This window comes from Octopus bimaculoides, chromosome 23 (genome assembly GCF_001194135.2).
Source record: "Octopus bimaculoides isolate UCB-OBI-ISO-001 chromosome 23, ASM119413v2, whole genome shotgun sequence".
Lineage (NCBI taxonomy): Eukaryota > Metazoa > Mollusca > Cephalopoda > Octopoda > Octopodidae > Octopus > Octopus bimaculoides.
The window spans coordinates 171,496-189,130 of record NC_069003.1 but is presented as its reverse complement, the minus strand read 5'-3'; the positions used below and the strand labels follow the sequence as shown (position 1 = coordinate 189,130).

The following is a 17,635-nucleotide window of genomic DNA, read 5'->3' as shown; positions in this document are numbered from 1 at the left end:
TCTCTCTCTCTCTCTCTCTCTCTCTCTCTCTCTCTCTCTCTCTATCTATCTATCTATCTATCTATCTCTCTCACTTTCTCTCTCTCCCTCTCTCCTTCCCTCTCTCTGCCTTTCTCTCTCCCTTTTCCCTCTCTCTCTCTTTCTCCCACTATCTCTTTATCCCTTTCTCTCTCTCCCCCCATCTCTCTCTCCCCTTCTCCCACTCTCTCTCTCCCTTTCTTTCACTCTCCTTGGTAACAGGACTCTGCTCCATGCCACACAAGCAGGAGAACCCAATCATGGCTGCCAGACAATTTCTGTGACCACATCACCCCTAACATCTGGCCACGTAACTGCCCAGACTGCAAACCCCTAATTATTATGTGTAGGGCACAGTTGAACAAGGAGCCAACAAAACTCCTTGTAACATCAAAAATTAACTGAAGGCAAGGATTATGTCAGCATTCATCAACTTAAACAAGGAGACTGTCCAGAAGAGTTGAAGGAGAGAGAGAGATAGAGAGAGATAGAGAGATAGAGAGTTGATTCAAGGAGGTTATATGCCCATTAGGGATTAAATAATCCAAGGTATTCCACTGGTTAATCCCTATTATATAATGTGAAAGTCATTGATATATGTTAGGGATTATTAAAGTTATGTCTCCATTTTGGAAGGTGAGAGAGAGGGTGGTGGTGGTGGTGGTGGAGGTGGTGAGTGAATAGTGAAAAATGTTTTTCTTTTTTAATTGAACTGTTTTTTTTTTATATATCACCTGTCACTTAACACATGTGCATTAGTGCAATTTCATGACATATTCACGCTTATTTATGTGGCAGACAGATGCAATTCAGCTGAAGGTTGTATCATATTGTATGGGATTCTTTCTGTTTATTTATGGGGAGAAAATGGAAAAATAAGAGTGAAAGTTTATTTGATGAGTGCTGTTGTGTGTTAAGTCTATAAAATTGAGCATAAAGTAATCATTGTATTCTTTTACTTTTCAATGAGTAGCAGATGAGCGACTATCTTTAGGTCCCACTAGTATATATATATATATATATATATATATATATTACACACACACACACACACACACACACACATGCACACACATGCACATGCACACACATATATTGGAAACCATTCATCGTAAATATGTTGGAATGTTTCCTTTTTGATAACAATGGCTGAAAGATAACATAAAGCAGAAGACATAACTATCCTAAGCAGGGTTGAAATCCATTAATTTTAATAACAATAATCAATTGATAATAATATCCATGATTATCATAATCAGCTTCCAGTGTGTGCATAGATAGGTGCATAAATATGGCTAAATTACAGCATCAAAAGAGGTAAAAGTGTAGATAATTACCTGTTAATCCAGGTAAAAGTATAACTGTAGGACGCTTTGCTGGGTCAGGATGGTCTGGATTTTGGTTTTCTAACCAATCTATTTGAATGCGACCACCATCACGGGTTTTTAAGATTTCACTGAGAAAAAATTGATTCTTTATTATTATAAGAAAACAAATTTACATATCATCATTGTTTAACATCCGCCTTTCATGCTGGAATGGATGTGTGGGCATGTATATACATCATATACATATATATATATATATATATATATATATAATATATATATAGTATGTATATATAATATATATAGTATGTATATATAATATATATTTATGTATGTATACACACACACACACAACGTGCATACATATGCAAACACACACACACATGCATGCACACACACACACACACACACAATAAACATACACAAATATAGGACAGCCTTATTTAAACAGGACAAGAAGGCCATGCGTTGGTGGTATGTAGTTGACATCACCATCATGGTATCAAGCACTACCCAAGTGGAGGCGGATAATACTATTCTGAAGGAATATAAGGTGGTGGCAGGGACAAACATTGACCCAGACAATTTGGTGGATTTGTAGCTAGGTAACTGGAGAAGTAAGTCAATACCCTCTGACAGCATCATGAGGTGTTGAACCAATGGGCTGATTAACCTGCTTGAGGTCTGATTCAGCCTGGACTTTCATGTGGACCACAGTAGAGATGAGATAAGAAGCAGGGCAGGGGCAGTCTTACTCAGAAATGGGCTGAGAGGAAACAATCTGTAAAAGTTTACACCAAGTAGCAAAACACTTACATAGCCTTTTGTCATTGTTTGTTACTTAACAGTTGTGCTTCGTCCCAGTTTCTGACTGATAAGATTAAAATATCTGATCTTTGGCTTCTTATAGAAGAGACACATTCCAATGTGTCAGGTCATCAATCCTTTTGTGTTGCAAGCTGATGTATAGATGCAGTGGAGCTTCACCACCTGCAGAGATCCCCCGAATGATGAACAGGTGTGGTTATCACTCAAGAGGAATGTCTTTTCATTGCAAACTTCTTACCCCAAGCCACTCCTGCGCCTAGACTGAATTAACCTCAGTTATTGATCTGTCTATCAACTGTTTTAGTCCTTACCAAGTACCAGTTTAACACTGACCCTAAGAAGAGATTCTCAGAACATTAAAGACCCATTATACGGGTAATTCAATGCCAAAAATCAAGTGGCAATCTTTTAAATAAAAAGATAGCTTAAAACATTTCCAAGCACTGAATCTAAATTAAATAAAAAGAGTAAATAAGAACAAAATTTATTGAATTAAAAAAGGGGAGATGGAATAGTTGTGAAGAAATATGTCAGATGTTGTTATTTTGACCAAGGCTAATCCTGTATGAACAAACTTCGGATCAAAGGCTTTCCAATCATGAATATCCATCCTTTTTCAGAAAATGCCTCTAAAACTACATTTATCCATTCTTTTTTTAATACTTGAGGGTGTAGTTTGATGGCAATTGTTTGCTGTTTCTAGCATGTCTCCTTCTTTAGCTTAGCAACACATCAGTTTCATAGTTAAAATATATTAGAAGTAGTTACCTTTGGTAAGGAATATGAGGAGAAGATTTTAAAATTGTCCGAACGATTGTTTGTGCTCTTGCTTCAAAACACCAAAATGTTGGCCAGAACTTTTCGTGTAAAATGGGGCAGTGTTTTGTAATGAATTTTAAAAGTTTTTCATCTCCACAAACCAGCTGGGGTTTCTAGAAAAGACAAAATCACAAAAACATAGTAAAAAATTTTGATTAATATCAACAAAAATAACACAAAAATAAAATTGAAATATAGTGAAGACTAAGCATTTTATCTGATCAAATTCATCCTATGGTTGTGGAACAGTTTCCATAGTGAAACGCAATCTTTCAAGATGATAATGTTACTGAATGGCACAAGGAACATTCTAGTGAATGCCTTTGCAGAATCAAAGTCTTTAGAGATGCCCCAACCCTCAAAGATATATGGGACATTACTTTACCGCAATTCTCTCCTCATAAACATTAAGAGTTTATTATAACTGTTAGTATAATATCACTGAAGACTTTGTCTTTGGATTCACTTGAGCTACATTCCTGGTAATGGTATGTCTTAAATCCTTCTCAAAGTTTTTATTTAAGTGTAAACAGAAAATAAAGAAAAATTTGTTTTTTTCTTCTAATTGCCAAAGCATGAAGAAGACATTGCAAGTGAGTGATATTGTGTGAAATGACCGATTCACAAAATGATGAATTTATTTTCATTCTGCTTTCAAAATGTAGCAGAAAACTCATCCAATTAGCAAACTGAAACTGCATAATTTGATGGACAACTAATTATTGCACCTGTTGACAATTATCAAACAACTATCATATTGATTTATTATCAATGAAGCTAATTGGCAGAATCAGTATTTAGTTATGTCCATTACACTCTGAGTTCAAATCACACCAGGTTCAACTTGGCTTTTCATCGTTCCTGGGTCAATTCAATAAACAGTAACAGGGTACCAAGTTTGATGTAATTTGTAATTATTGTTTAGCCCCAGTTTAGCCCAAATTAAGCAATGATGAAAGGTGATTTTTTATTTTTTATTATATTTTTATTATCCTCATGAATACAGTGACACATTCAAAGAAAAAAGGAATGCTCATGAAGTTACTCTGGATTGTTGTCCGTCTGGTTAATAGCAAAAGTTCTGTTTCTTTACACAACCAGACAGATGGAAATGCACTTCACTACTGATGAGAAGAACTTTATCATCTCTCCACATTATGAATATGTTTTCTACAAACATTTCCAGCTTTCTTGCACAATCATAAGCTTACATGGATGAAAATGTAAATTCCTGGACAATATCCTCTGCACACAACAATTCAATGCAGATGGATGACGACCGGTCACTACAGCTCACCTTAATATTCTCCACTGGTCAAACACTTTGGGATGCTTTCTTTTTTTCTCTGGTGAACAGGTCAACCTGAAGTTTCCTGCCCCATCACAATAAAGGATTCCAGCCAAATATTTTTCTAGGGTGGCCCTTATTACAATGAAAATGAAAAATTTCCTAACATACCCTGGATATACACATAAATCTGTGAAGCAATTAGTTGTAACAGAAGCAATTAATTGTAGTAGGATAATAATAATAATATAATACAGAGTATTAGAACTGATGAACAAATGAGAGTGGAATTAGATAAGAGGCTCTGGGAAAATATTTGTCTATACTGATATGAATCAGTTTGTTGAGTTGCATCACTTTATGCCAAAAGGTAAATTAACCACTTCACAAACAGAGATCAATCAAATGGGATCAATATGATTGACTAAAACCCTTAGCATAGCCACAGACAAACAGACAGTATAATATATCATCTTCTTATATTTAGCTATGGAATATTCTGGTTACATTTTCATATGTATCATGTCACTTTAATGATATAACTTGAAATAATGCTTACTATAAATTACTAATTAACAAGAGCGGCATACACACATATATACAAGCATATATACACCACACACACACACACATATATGCAAGCACACGTATATACAAACGTGTTCACACATACATACACACACACGTACACATGCACACACGAGATAAAGAGCTAGTAAGACACAAATACAGACATGTTGACAGGTTGAGTGTGGATAAGTCAGAAGAGGACAAGAGAAAGAAATGTGAGAGGGGGGGAAGTTGTAGACTATTATTATAGAAGTTGTGTATTCATACATTAAAAAGAAACTCTTTAAGATTTGAAGAGGAATAAAACATTAAAGAATGTATATTAATCACCCACTACCAACACTACTACCTGTCAGCCTGCAATCCTGCAAGCATGAACCGCACCCTTCTCCTCCTCTGTGTCTAAGTACTACTTACTTATTCATGTTCTAGTTTATGACCTACACTAAAAATAAAAGTCATCTATTTACTTACACTGGGGCAGGAGGAGGAGGAGATAGAACCCACTTTATCAAAGTTATCAATCAATTTATGTAATACTGAATAGGCTAGGCTGGAGCAAGCAAATGGATTTCACTGCAGAACAATTGTTGTACATATGTTCTTTGGTGATACATCAAGTGACACAGTGCTGTTGTCACAAGTCTTCAGAATCCCCTGGTACACATCCTGGTTCACCTTGATATGGTGATCCCATATCAAGATAAACAGTACATGACCTCGCAGGTGGGGCCCAGTTAGAATTTTCTTCAGGTCGAGTAGTACACCTTACTCAAAAGTTCCCTGAATAAGGTTTGTTTATGGATGATGAATGAAACATTCATGTTTCCAGAGGTTAATTATTCAAACTTCAAAGAATTCCTCTCAACACATGGCTATGATGCTCCCCAACTGCTTCTGCTTGTAATCAAAAATGCACACCAAGGGACATGCTCTACTGGTTAAGGTTAAGCAACTGATAAGCAAATTTGTGGTATTGAGCAGAATATTTGCTGCAGCCCATCTTTTTATACCATTATCATTATCATTACCATCATTGTTATCATTATTACTATGAAATCATTATTACTATGAAATCATTATTACTATGAAATCATTATTACTATGAAATTATTACTATGAGATCCAACTGAACTCCACTTTGCCTTTCATATTTCAACACAGTAAAGAACCAGGCAAATTCTAGGTCAATGACACCAACTAACTCTTTCCCTTCAAAATCGCTTGCCTTGCGATTAAATCATCATCATCATCATCATCTATCTATTATTCCCACTCCAGAATATCATTAATTTTTTAGTAGAACAAGCCTGAATTTTAAATATGACCATTTAATTATATCACACATCACATAACAATGTCTATGGTATTTGCAAACCAATACAGTCCTCCACCAATCGCAACAACTTACGCTGAACCATCATTAACCTAAGATCACACACACACACATACTAGAGTGGAATGGCAGAATGCGTCAACACACCAAGAAGTACCTTGTAGTAGTTTCATGTCTCAGTTGTTTCCTGTTACACCAAGTTTTTTTTTCCTTTTTTTTTTTTCACTCTGTCACTTCTTCAATATTAAGGAAATAAATAGCAAACAAAGCATTGAGAATGGAGGATGATACAACCAATTAAACTCCAGAATCCAATTGCCTAGCATGGCGGCAGTTGATGTTCTGTAAGTCAGACTCTTAGAAAATACAGCAGCCAAATGTCTCTCAACTCCCACAACTTATCATCTTAAAAAAAGAACATTTTGGAGAATGTAGTCACAAATATAGAAAAGGATTAGGGTTAGGGTTGGATTGCTTTTGATCATAGGTTTTGGTCCAATGAAGTCCAACTTGGGACTGGGGCTAAACAGCAAGAACAATGATGTATGAGGGGTAAGAAATTCCCATGGGCTGCTATTCTGAGCAGGAAACATTGAAAAGAAATGTTTAAGTGTGATGCTAAGAGGTATAATAATAGAATAAGGATGATAAAAAAGGAAAGACACATGAAACAACTGGACTGGTATGGAGAGGGTATAGGACTATCTGGGTCAGATGAGTAGAGGGTATTGTAATATCAATAGAAGAGAGATAGATGAAGAGGACAACAGTAATTTACAGCTTGAAGTGTGTTGGCGATTGATTCTTTGCCAATTAGACAAATGGACGGCCTTCTTTTGGATTTCATCCATGATGTTTATGTATTTATAGCATCAGTAGCATTGCACCATATTTCAGAGCAATGTTACCACCAAAAGAGTTGCTAGAACATCATTCAACCTGCAAGAAATAACATACAGATTTCCTTCAAATCATACCTGCTGTCTGGAGAAAATAAAAAGACACATTGGATAATGTAGCCCTGTGTACTCATAGACAAGAAAAACTTTTGATCATAGATCTGCTCAATCCTGAGTAATCTGGTGGTCAACCCCAATCACATGGTGTGAGCAGTACTTATAATGTGAGGGCTTTTTTTTTGGGCGGTGGGGGTTGAAACCCATCAATAAAAATGTTAAGAAAAGATGTCAGTGACTGCACAATGTCGCAGTCTCAGCACATGTCTGCATATTATCAACCACGGTATACCCAGCCCTCCAGTTGGCAGCAAATGAATCACCTGACCATTGGAATGCTTCCCTTCCGCAAAAAGCAGAAGAATATGCATTCCAGTTTCGTGATGGTAGGGTCGGGACAAGGTACGATGGTCAGACAGTAGTATATGATGGATTCGATGTACACATTCACCTCCTCAGCCCAACATTTTAGAGATCGCTTCCTCTCAGCCCATTGCTGTGTGAGAGTGGCCATCCTACTCATTATCTCGTCCCAGTTCTTCTCCATTTGGAGGTCTGGATTGAACCAATTTAACTGGTCTGTCAGTCCAGTGTCCCTCAATGGAGACGCTGTTGGGTGGCATGGGCTTACTTCTCCAGGTGCTGAGTTGCAAGCCCACTGATTCTTCCAGGCTCTCACCAACGCCCTCTCAACTAATGTGCTAATCTGGTCTCTGCAAGCCTGTCACACCGGGAATAACACTTTCAACTCCCAGGGACCGGGACCCTGCCTATGATTCTTATCTAAGTCAAGCGTACAAGTCACAAATTTGTGACCTGTGTAGCTGACTATGTGAAATCGTGGACAACTTACACTATCCCTGTCCACTGTCCTACAGAATACTCTATCTAAATACAATCTGGATGAGTCAATGCAACTGGTCCATGTCCACATTAGCACATTCGGTCAGTCAAGGAGTCGGTACCTGCCAGGCAGTTGGAAACGTTTGAACAGGTCTTTGAGGCATTTGCCTTGCCTTCTCTTCTTATCTCTACCTACATAGTCTAAATGCATGTCCAAGGGAGCATTCCAATCCCCCACTGAAAGTAACGGTCGAGACATTCCCAGATGTCAAAAGAAACCCGGGTCGACCTGATAAGGACGGTGTGTACACTGTTATTGAGTTGAGCCAATAAAGGAGACACCCTGCAAGCAACAGTGCTGGTAACTTGCCTAAGGAGACAGCAACTACAAAGGGAAGTGGGGAGACAAGAAGGAGAGAGTACACTAAGTTTCATCTATTTCCATTAAATGCCATTTAATAAATAGAGGTTGATAAAATAAATAGATGGTATGATCAACTGAAACACTTAAAGGTGGAGCCACAGTAGGGCTACAGTCCAATGACTGAAACTAATACAAGAATGAAAATGTTTGATAACTAATTATTGATTTCAAATTTTGGCACAAGGCCAGCAATTTTGGGGAAGGGGATAAGTTGATTACATCAATCCCAGTAATCAACTGGTACATATTTTATTGACCCCAAAAGGATGAAAGGCAAAGTCAACATCAACAGGATTTGAACTCAGAACATAAAAATAGATGAAATGTTGCTAAGCAACATCTTGCCCAGCAGGATAACAATTCTACCAGTTCACTGCCTTTGTCTGGTAACTAATATCACCAGTTGGACATTTTGGAAAAGGGTAACAAGAGAATTCAAAGATAACTAATGAGTTTTTGAAATATTTATAAAATTTATTTGAACAATAAAAGAGACTTTAGCCTCGTTAATGCACTCAAAAGTTCATTGATCTTAGCACTACCTGTATCAGTGGTTAATTAATTATTGAGTACAGTTCTTTCTGAATAAAATAAAATACACAGAAAGATAGTCTACACAAATGCCTTTGTACACTGTAGACAATAGCTACATTAGTAAGAAAGAGACGGAGAATAGGAAATATATGGAAATACCTTATAAAAGTGTTGCATTCTTGAAAATCTTGCTGCAAAATGAAATTCTGCAATGCAAAACCTATTTTCCCACTGATTTCCAAATGCAAAAATTCATAATGAGAAACCTATTTTGCATTGACTTTCATGCTATATATAAGAGGAAAGTTAATAGGAAAATAGGTTTGTTATGAAATTCCATATTACAACATCAGCAAGATTTTTCAGGAATGCAACACTTTCATGACATGGGAAACGCCTGTATTTCATTTCCATTTTTACCATTCTTGACTCCTAAGATCCACAAATTAGCCAAATAATACAGCGTGAGATGAAAGAAGCTAACAAAAAAGAAATAGAACAAATAAAAACAAAAACAAAAGCCATAAACACTTTTTAAAAATTCAGAAATCAATATCCTGACATTGTCCTGAAAACATGATGCTGAGCAAAGGAATGGGAGCTCCAATACTTGCCATTCCTTACTCAACCCCCTAAAATGTGCACTCGTTTCATACCAAGAACAAAACAAACAAATTATTATTATCATTAATAATAATAATAATAATAATAATAATAATAATAATAGTAATGAGTCATTACTAATCCATACATCACAATTTGTTTCCTTTCAGCCACAAAAATGCTTTTCAACAACAACAACAACAATAAAAGTCTGAAATCAATAAAACAAATTTTGGTTACTTGATCTGTTTTTGTTTTTTTTATTTCTTTTATCTGAAATTCTTGTTTTCTCAAAATGTTTCTCTATTTTGTTTAGTATTTGCTAAGATCTGCTAATATCACTTCACTTCAACTTAATTGGTGACTTTTTAGCAAACTAAATGACTATTCTTCATAAACATGCAAGTCAAAAGATGTTGGGAGCATTTGTGTTGGTTGAGGAAGATGTCCACCTGCTGCTGCTGATAATGATGATGATGAATATGCTGTGTATGTGTAATAAGGATCAAACATGTTGAAGTTGTTCTTTAGACTCCATGATCATCTCTATGATCAAAAGCATCTCATTTGTGAACATCCTGTCCTTTTTATATGTCAACAACTTACATTATCTAATATTAATTGCTGACAAAGACACAGTAATTCGTTCTGCAACTATAATATATTACCAAGTATATTAAAAGCATACAATTCAATACTTTGTCTTATTCTTATGTTAGCAATGCAAATTTCTCACCTTTGAGTTTATTTCTATAGATTTTCTATGGAATTCAGAGCCGGTAGAGCAAATTATGTTTTGTATATGTGAACAATCAAAGCTGGAAAAATGGAAAAACCAAAAATGAGCAATAACTCTTGAAATATGCATATACACCTATCACTTGTTTTTTTTTTCTCTCTTTGATTACATTGTTTAAATAGGTGTATTCACATATGAAGCATCCTAACTTGCAACACTGGCTCTGAATTCTATAAAAAATCTATAGAAATAAACTTTAAAATTATCTAATATATCTTTTAGTTAAGATGGTAGAGTGTGGTTGCCATTTCTAGCAAGTCAAGCAACTTTATAGCAGTTTCTTCATTGAAATGGGGTTGTTGTATACACAAGGTGTCACATTCAGTCTTTAATCTGAATCCCCATCTAAATCTAATTGTAAGGTATCAGACCCAAACAACTGACAAAATAAAGTCTGAGACTATATTGCATTCATTTGGTATGTGTGTATGTGAGTGTATTTATGAATGTGTGTGTGTGTGTGTGTTTTATATCGTGTGTCAGATATTGCCTCTTTGTGCTTATTCTTTCACTGAATAGACATTGTTGCAATCCAAAATAATTTGAACATTTATCAAGCACTTTGGAGAAAAATATCTCACTAATTGTGATATAATTGTGGGATACGTAAGTCGCGCGTGTGTGTGAGAGAGAGAGACAAAGGCATACAGACACACTTTCTTATAATTTGGAATATATGATTCGATTCATGAAATTATTGAAACAAAAGCAGAATGGAGAGAAAACAGGACTAATTGCATGCCTTTGTTGACAGTGAAATAGCCATTATTGTCTACACTATATTATGGAAGATCATATGTATGTATGTATATATATATATATATATATATATAGGTTGACTGATAAATGACCCAACTAAAGAATAAATTCCAGTTCAATAATGCAACAGTTGAATCTCTCTCTGAAAAGACTGGTCTGAAAAGGTAAGTCCCATAAACAACCAACAGGGGTGCATGCTGAAAGTAGACAGTTAAATATTGAAGAGATAACAGCTGTTGTCAATCAGTCATAACACTAGTAACCTATGATGCTGAATAGCTAGTCCTATATTTTAGTTTACATATAAATAATAAATATATGAGATAATAATGGAGTAGCTTTCAGGGTTATATTGCTGCTCATGTAATTCAGTTGCCATAAATAATTTACTGTTAGTGATGAGAGTGTACGTACATGGTGGTCTATACTTGATAATATTCAACTGCCAGTTCAAAAGGTGCAGTTGACCAACATAAATCTGCTCCGTTTTGATCACTTAATCAGGGGAGGAAGAACACTGCCCCATAATCTATTTTTATGGCCTCAAAGTCTGGACAGAGGAAAAGACAAAGTTATTCTCACTGATCAAACTGCTGAAGGCATCCATCAACCAAATGGGACATTAAATTAGGTGCCAGACTAAGTCTGCTACTCAGCACTGGAAGAGTCCTTCCAATAGGCTTCCAAACAGACCAGCAGTATCACACAACACAAGATATCTTTACAACAACACCTGTATGTATATGTATCACACACACACATGTGGGCAAGCACACATAATTCATATATTCTATAATATATAATGTATTTCTTTCAACTATTTATTGCTAAAATTGTTTTGATATTGACAGATGTCGTTTAATATTTGACCATCATTTGCTTCAATGCCAAAGCTTGTAACATACAATCTACATTATATAAGTATATATCCATAAATACATATACATATACACACACACATACACACACACACACACACACAAACTCATGTGTATACATCATCATCATCATTTAATGTTTGTTTTCCTTGCTGGTATGGGTTGGAGGGTTTGACAGGAGCAGACAAGTGAGAGGACTGTGCCAAGCTCTACAGTCAGCTTCAGCATGGTTTCTACAGCTGGATGCTCTTCCTATCCCCAACCAATTTACAGACTGTACTGGGTCCTTTATACATGGCATCAGCACTTGCGAGGTCACCAAGTAAGTAGCTAGACAAATACCCCACCTCAACTGAGAGTGAGGCTGATATTGAGGAAGATGGCTTTGTGTCAGGTGATAAACTATGATAAAGGGACAGAAACAGATGTCTTTTTGTAGCGGGGGGGGGGGGATACATGGTTACCCCAGTTTGAGGGGGAGAGAAAGTGAGAGAGAAGACGGTATTGATATACCAGGGCATACCCTCAAGATACAAGCAAGGAGGTCAATGTAAATGAAGTGGTAGGGGACTGAACAGAGTGAGTTCACAAGGAGTTCACAAGAGTGTGAAAGGGGACAAGTGAGGAGTAGGGGAATGCAGTGAGGGATGAAACACAAGTATATAATGGAATGACAGAATGACAAAGTGCAAGCACACCATTATCCAGTCACACATATTTCTCACTACAACCTCTCTCTCTCATCTCTGGTACACTGCTTTGCAATCCAGAGCACCTCACACTTCTGATCCTCATGCCATCAAATATTGACAAATCTCCTGCTTTCCAATTCTCTTTTTACTATGTAAAGTTGTCACCCAGCTTCTCTTGTAGCTACCTCACATAATTCTCTGTTTTTATATATTTGCTTTTATATCTTCAATATAACTCTCTCCATTTTCCCTGTCTTTCCAGGCCTATTTCTTTGCTTTTCTAGCACAGTCTACCTCCTTATTCAACCACCACATCACCCTCAGCCTAGCCAGGACTTTGCCCCAGCCACAGATTTGGTCTGTAGCCCTTGTAGTTATTGGTGTTATTTAGCATTGGTCAGCATGGAGTGAGTGGACTTATGATGAAAGTCATTCGAATTGTAAGCACCTCATCTTTTATATTCACAAGTATAACTAGGACTACAGTGTTCACTATAGCCTTCTGGTTTTAAGATGATAATGTAGGATTTAGGATTTGAGAGAGGTTTAGCTGCTATTTTCAGCTTCCCAGCCATTTTATTTTCCAGACATAGATTAGACGCCTCTGTTGGATAATGTGGTCCTATATACACTGAAACTTCTTTTTAGATGCTGGGATGTGATTTGCCAAAGACATGGCTGCTATTCTTAGTGGTTTGAGCAACTCCAGGTAAGCTGCATCATTGGCTTATCTTAACACCTGAGTCACAAGAGTAAACAATGATGTGGAGATAAAACTGGAATTATATTATCTTTTAATTAGATAACAGTTACTGTGTAAATTAGCTATGAATCAAAACATGTGACCATTTCTATGGAAATCCTCTTAGATTAATCTACCAGCACTTTGTCAGTGCTATGTTGCCAAGTGCCATAGCAATGTAAGTCAAATGAATTGATAACTCATGCCTTTATTCTCCAAAGTTATTTATTTTTTCACTCCCTGAAAAATCATACACAGCTAGAAATTATGAATAGCAACGACATGAATCATCGGCTTCCATTGAATAAATACAAGACGTATTGAGTACTTTTGTGAGTGTGTGTGTATGCATGAATGAGCGTGTGTATAAAGATATGAGTATGCATATATGTATGTGTGATGTGAATTTGTGGGTATATGTGTGTGTGTGAGTATGTGTACATCTATGTGTGCACGTGAGTATATGTAGTTTGACAATACTGGTAAGTAGGGCTGAAACAAGGAAGTAGGGCTGAAATATATCTGGGGTTCTCATCATACTCCCAACGTCAGGCTCACTCCCTCCTTACTGCATTGTAACATTTTACTTTTAATTCAGAGGTTGTTTCCTTTGCCCTCCTTGACCAGGATTAATTGGGAAACTAAATGACTTTTATCTCCTCACCAATTTTAATGCTGTTACCATTTAGTTTCCATGCTGAACATATCTCGAGATATTTTCTTCATGTCTTTATATATATATATATATATATATATATATATATATATATATATACATACATACATATATATATATATATATACATATCCATATACTGATTGATACTCCTTGTCAGAAGGGTTCCATCCCTTCTTTGAACTTTTTGAACTTGCACAATTAGGTGCATGCAGGTGATTTCCCAGTTCAGCCTTTGCTTTGCTGGAACATTCACAGACGTGAAATTTATTTTTTTCTCTTCAGTAATGCAGTACCATGGTGTACACAGTGGTAAGACCATCTCACAAGCAGCTCAATTCCTCCCTGACACATGGGTTGTTAGAGGAGAAATCATTTGTGCACATTGCATCTTAATACTTGCTGGATCTCACTAGTGAAGCAGTCACATCAAAGTGGTGTGATCCACACACTTTTACCCAAAGACATCACACCTGTACTCCATTATGTACAGCTTTCAGCCAATGTTTCTCAGATATCCATATCTTCCACCTGAACTTCAAGGTTGCTTTTTATGACATGCTTAAAATGCTTCCTTGGTTTATTCTAAGGCCTTTTTCATTTTGGTCAGGTTATCATAACATATCTGCTTGGGCAGTCTGTTCCATTTTGATGACATGACAAGACCGATGCATCTGGTTCAAAATTATCCTTTTCTCAATACTAGGACTAACAGCTATCTCAAGAACAGCAAAATTAGGTATATAAGAAAACTTTATGTTCAGGATGCACTGGATATATATATATCATTTCAACAACATATGGGTGATAAATCAAACATCGTGTATAAGACATTGATGAGAACAATGATATAGTCATAATGAAACAACTGTAAGCCAGGGAATGAATGTTAAATCAGCTACTTCACTTTTTACTTATTGTTTATACTCTGCAACAGGGGAAAAAAAACCTTCCAGAGTTTCTGTTTATTCAAAACCTATGTTACCACTACAGAAATTCTCCTTTATACTTTTATTGTTTTACTTGTTTCAGTCATTTGACTGTGGCCATACTGGAACACCACCTGAAAGGGTTTCAGTTGAAGAAATCGATCCTAAGACTTATTCTTTTTAAATCTGGTACTTATTCTATCAGTTGCTGTTGTTGAACTGCAAAGTTATGGGAACATAAACACACCAACACTGGTTGTCAAGTGATGGTGGGGGGACAAACACAGACACAAAGATGCCCACACGAGTTTTGGTTGGCCCGAGGCTACAGAAGAAGACACTTGCCCAAGGTGCCATGTAGTGGGACTGAACCCAGAACCATGTGGTTTGGAAGCAAGCTTTTTTTAAGTAGCTGTCACTCACATGAGTAGCGTCTGAGATAAACACATTATATATATATATATAAACACAATCTCGGCAGAATTTGAACTCACAGTGTAGCGACAGGCAAAAAATACCGCTAAGCATTTCATCCGACACAAGTCCAGCAATTTTGAAGGGAGGAGGTTAGTTAATGCCAGCGACCCAACTACTTGACTAATCCTTATTTTATTAATCCGAGAGAGATGAAAGGCAAACTTGATTTTGGCAAGGTGTGAACTGGAACAAATATTGCAAGGCATTTATTCCCCAACACTCTAACATCATCATCATCATCATTTTAACATCCATTTTTCTATACCTGTATCGGCTGGATACAATGAAGTGAGGCTAATTTTCTATGCTCAGATGCCCTTCTTGTTGCCAGCCATCACAGATTTCTAAGCAGAATAATATTTCTTCTTGACCAGACATATTTTCATAAAACATCGGAAATGGATGACAGTGGCACTCATTTACAACTGCTGTGTGATATTAGGACAAGGAGATACAGATATATACACACACAAACACACATACATACATGTACATATACACACATATATAAGGTTCAAGCATGGTTGTGTGGTTAAGAAGCTTGCTTCTCAGCCACATGGTTTTGGGTTCAGTCTCCCTGTGCAGCACCTGGGGCAAGTGTCTTTTTGGATAGCCCCAAGTTAACCCATGTCTTGTGAGGGAATTTGGTAGTGAGAAACTGTGTGGAATCCTCTGTATATTTGTGTTTGTCTCCCCACCACTTGACAATCAGTGTTGGTTTGTTTACACCCCTGTAACTTAGCCTATTGACAAAAAAAGACTGATAGAATAGGTGTCAGTGTTTATAAAATAAATACTGAGATTGCTTTGTTTGGCAAAACCCTGTAAGGTGGAGCCCTAGCGCGACTGAAATGTGATGACCAAAATAAGATTATATATGTATATGAACATTCACACACACACAACAGACTTCTTTCAATTTCTATCTACCATATTCACTCACAAGGTTTTGGTTGAGCAGAGGGTATAGTAGAAGACAGTTGCCCAAAGAGTCACACATTGGGACTGAACCTAAAACCATGTGCTTGGGAAGCAAACGTTTTAACCACACAGCTATGCCTGTATCTCAAACAATTCCACTAATCCACCACCCTTACAATAAATATTTCTAATGTAGGTATGATGCCTCAAATTTGGAGAGAGAAATTAATTAATTAACTCAAATTCTTTGATTGGTTCCTTATTTTATCAACATTAGAAAGATGAAAGACAAAGTTAACTTCAGCAGAATGTAAATTCAGAATGTTAAGGGGTGCAACCACAAGGTATTTTATTTACTATTCTGCTGAATCTTTCAATAGCCTGCCTTCATAATAGTCGGTGCACCTGCTTAGTTTAGAAAAAAGATGACTATTGCAAAATACTTCATTTTGTAGGAACACACAATTTGGCATTAAAACTATTGCCAAACATATACCACAATCGCAGACACACATACATATTACACACACTACATACATACATTTATATACATACACACAACACACACACAACAGCACATATATACATACAGAACACACACACATATACATTCTGTCGCATATAACCACACACACTTATATACACATATATGCAAACACACACACACACATATATATATATATATATATTCACACACAAAATCATTTATACACATAAGCATACATAAGGGTATAAATGATTTTATCACACTAGTACATGACCGGTACTTACTTAGTTAGACATATATATATTTTTTTTAAATGAAAGATTGTGCTGATACAAGTAAAATTTGAAGCCTGAAACGTTAAGGAAGAAGTAATAATTCCCCATCAGAGCATTTTGTCCGGTACCACTTCTACCTGCATACAAGGGAAACTTCTAGGTGGTCGCTCGATCTGCCTCAAAATAGGGGCTGAATTTCCATCAAATAATACACTACCGACTTTTTAAGGAAAGGAGAAAATAGGTATCAGATAATGTAGTTAGTGATATACGAAGACTGATTGGATGGTCACGGTTGAAACGTCTTTATAATCATAAGGCTTATCTGCTGGATTAGGGATGATTTAGAAGAAAACAACCACCTTCCGTTCACCTCATCATAATGATTTCTAATGTTAGTCTAAAGGAGAGAGAGAGAGAGAGAGAGAGAGAGAGAGAGAGAGAGAGAGAGAG

The 17,635-nt window shown here is 36.4% G+C and overlaps 1 protein-coding gene across 1 annotated transcript in view; it reads right to left on the bottom strand.

The window, feature by feature from the left end:
• The window catches only part of LOC106879461 (phospholipase ABHD3), a 37,824-nt gene that overhangs the window by 18,605 nt on the left and 1,584 nt on the right, over positions 1-17,635 (bottom strand). The window contains exons 2-3 of the mRNA XM_014929025.2: positions 2,943-3,106; positions 1,356-1,474 (exon numbers count right to left, since the gene is read on the bottom strand). Of these exons, the coding sequence (XP_014784511.1) occupies positions 1,356-1,474; positions 2,943-3,106 (283 nt within the window). The remainder of the gene's footprint in view (positions 1-1,355; positions 1,475-2,942; positions 3,107-17,635) is intronic.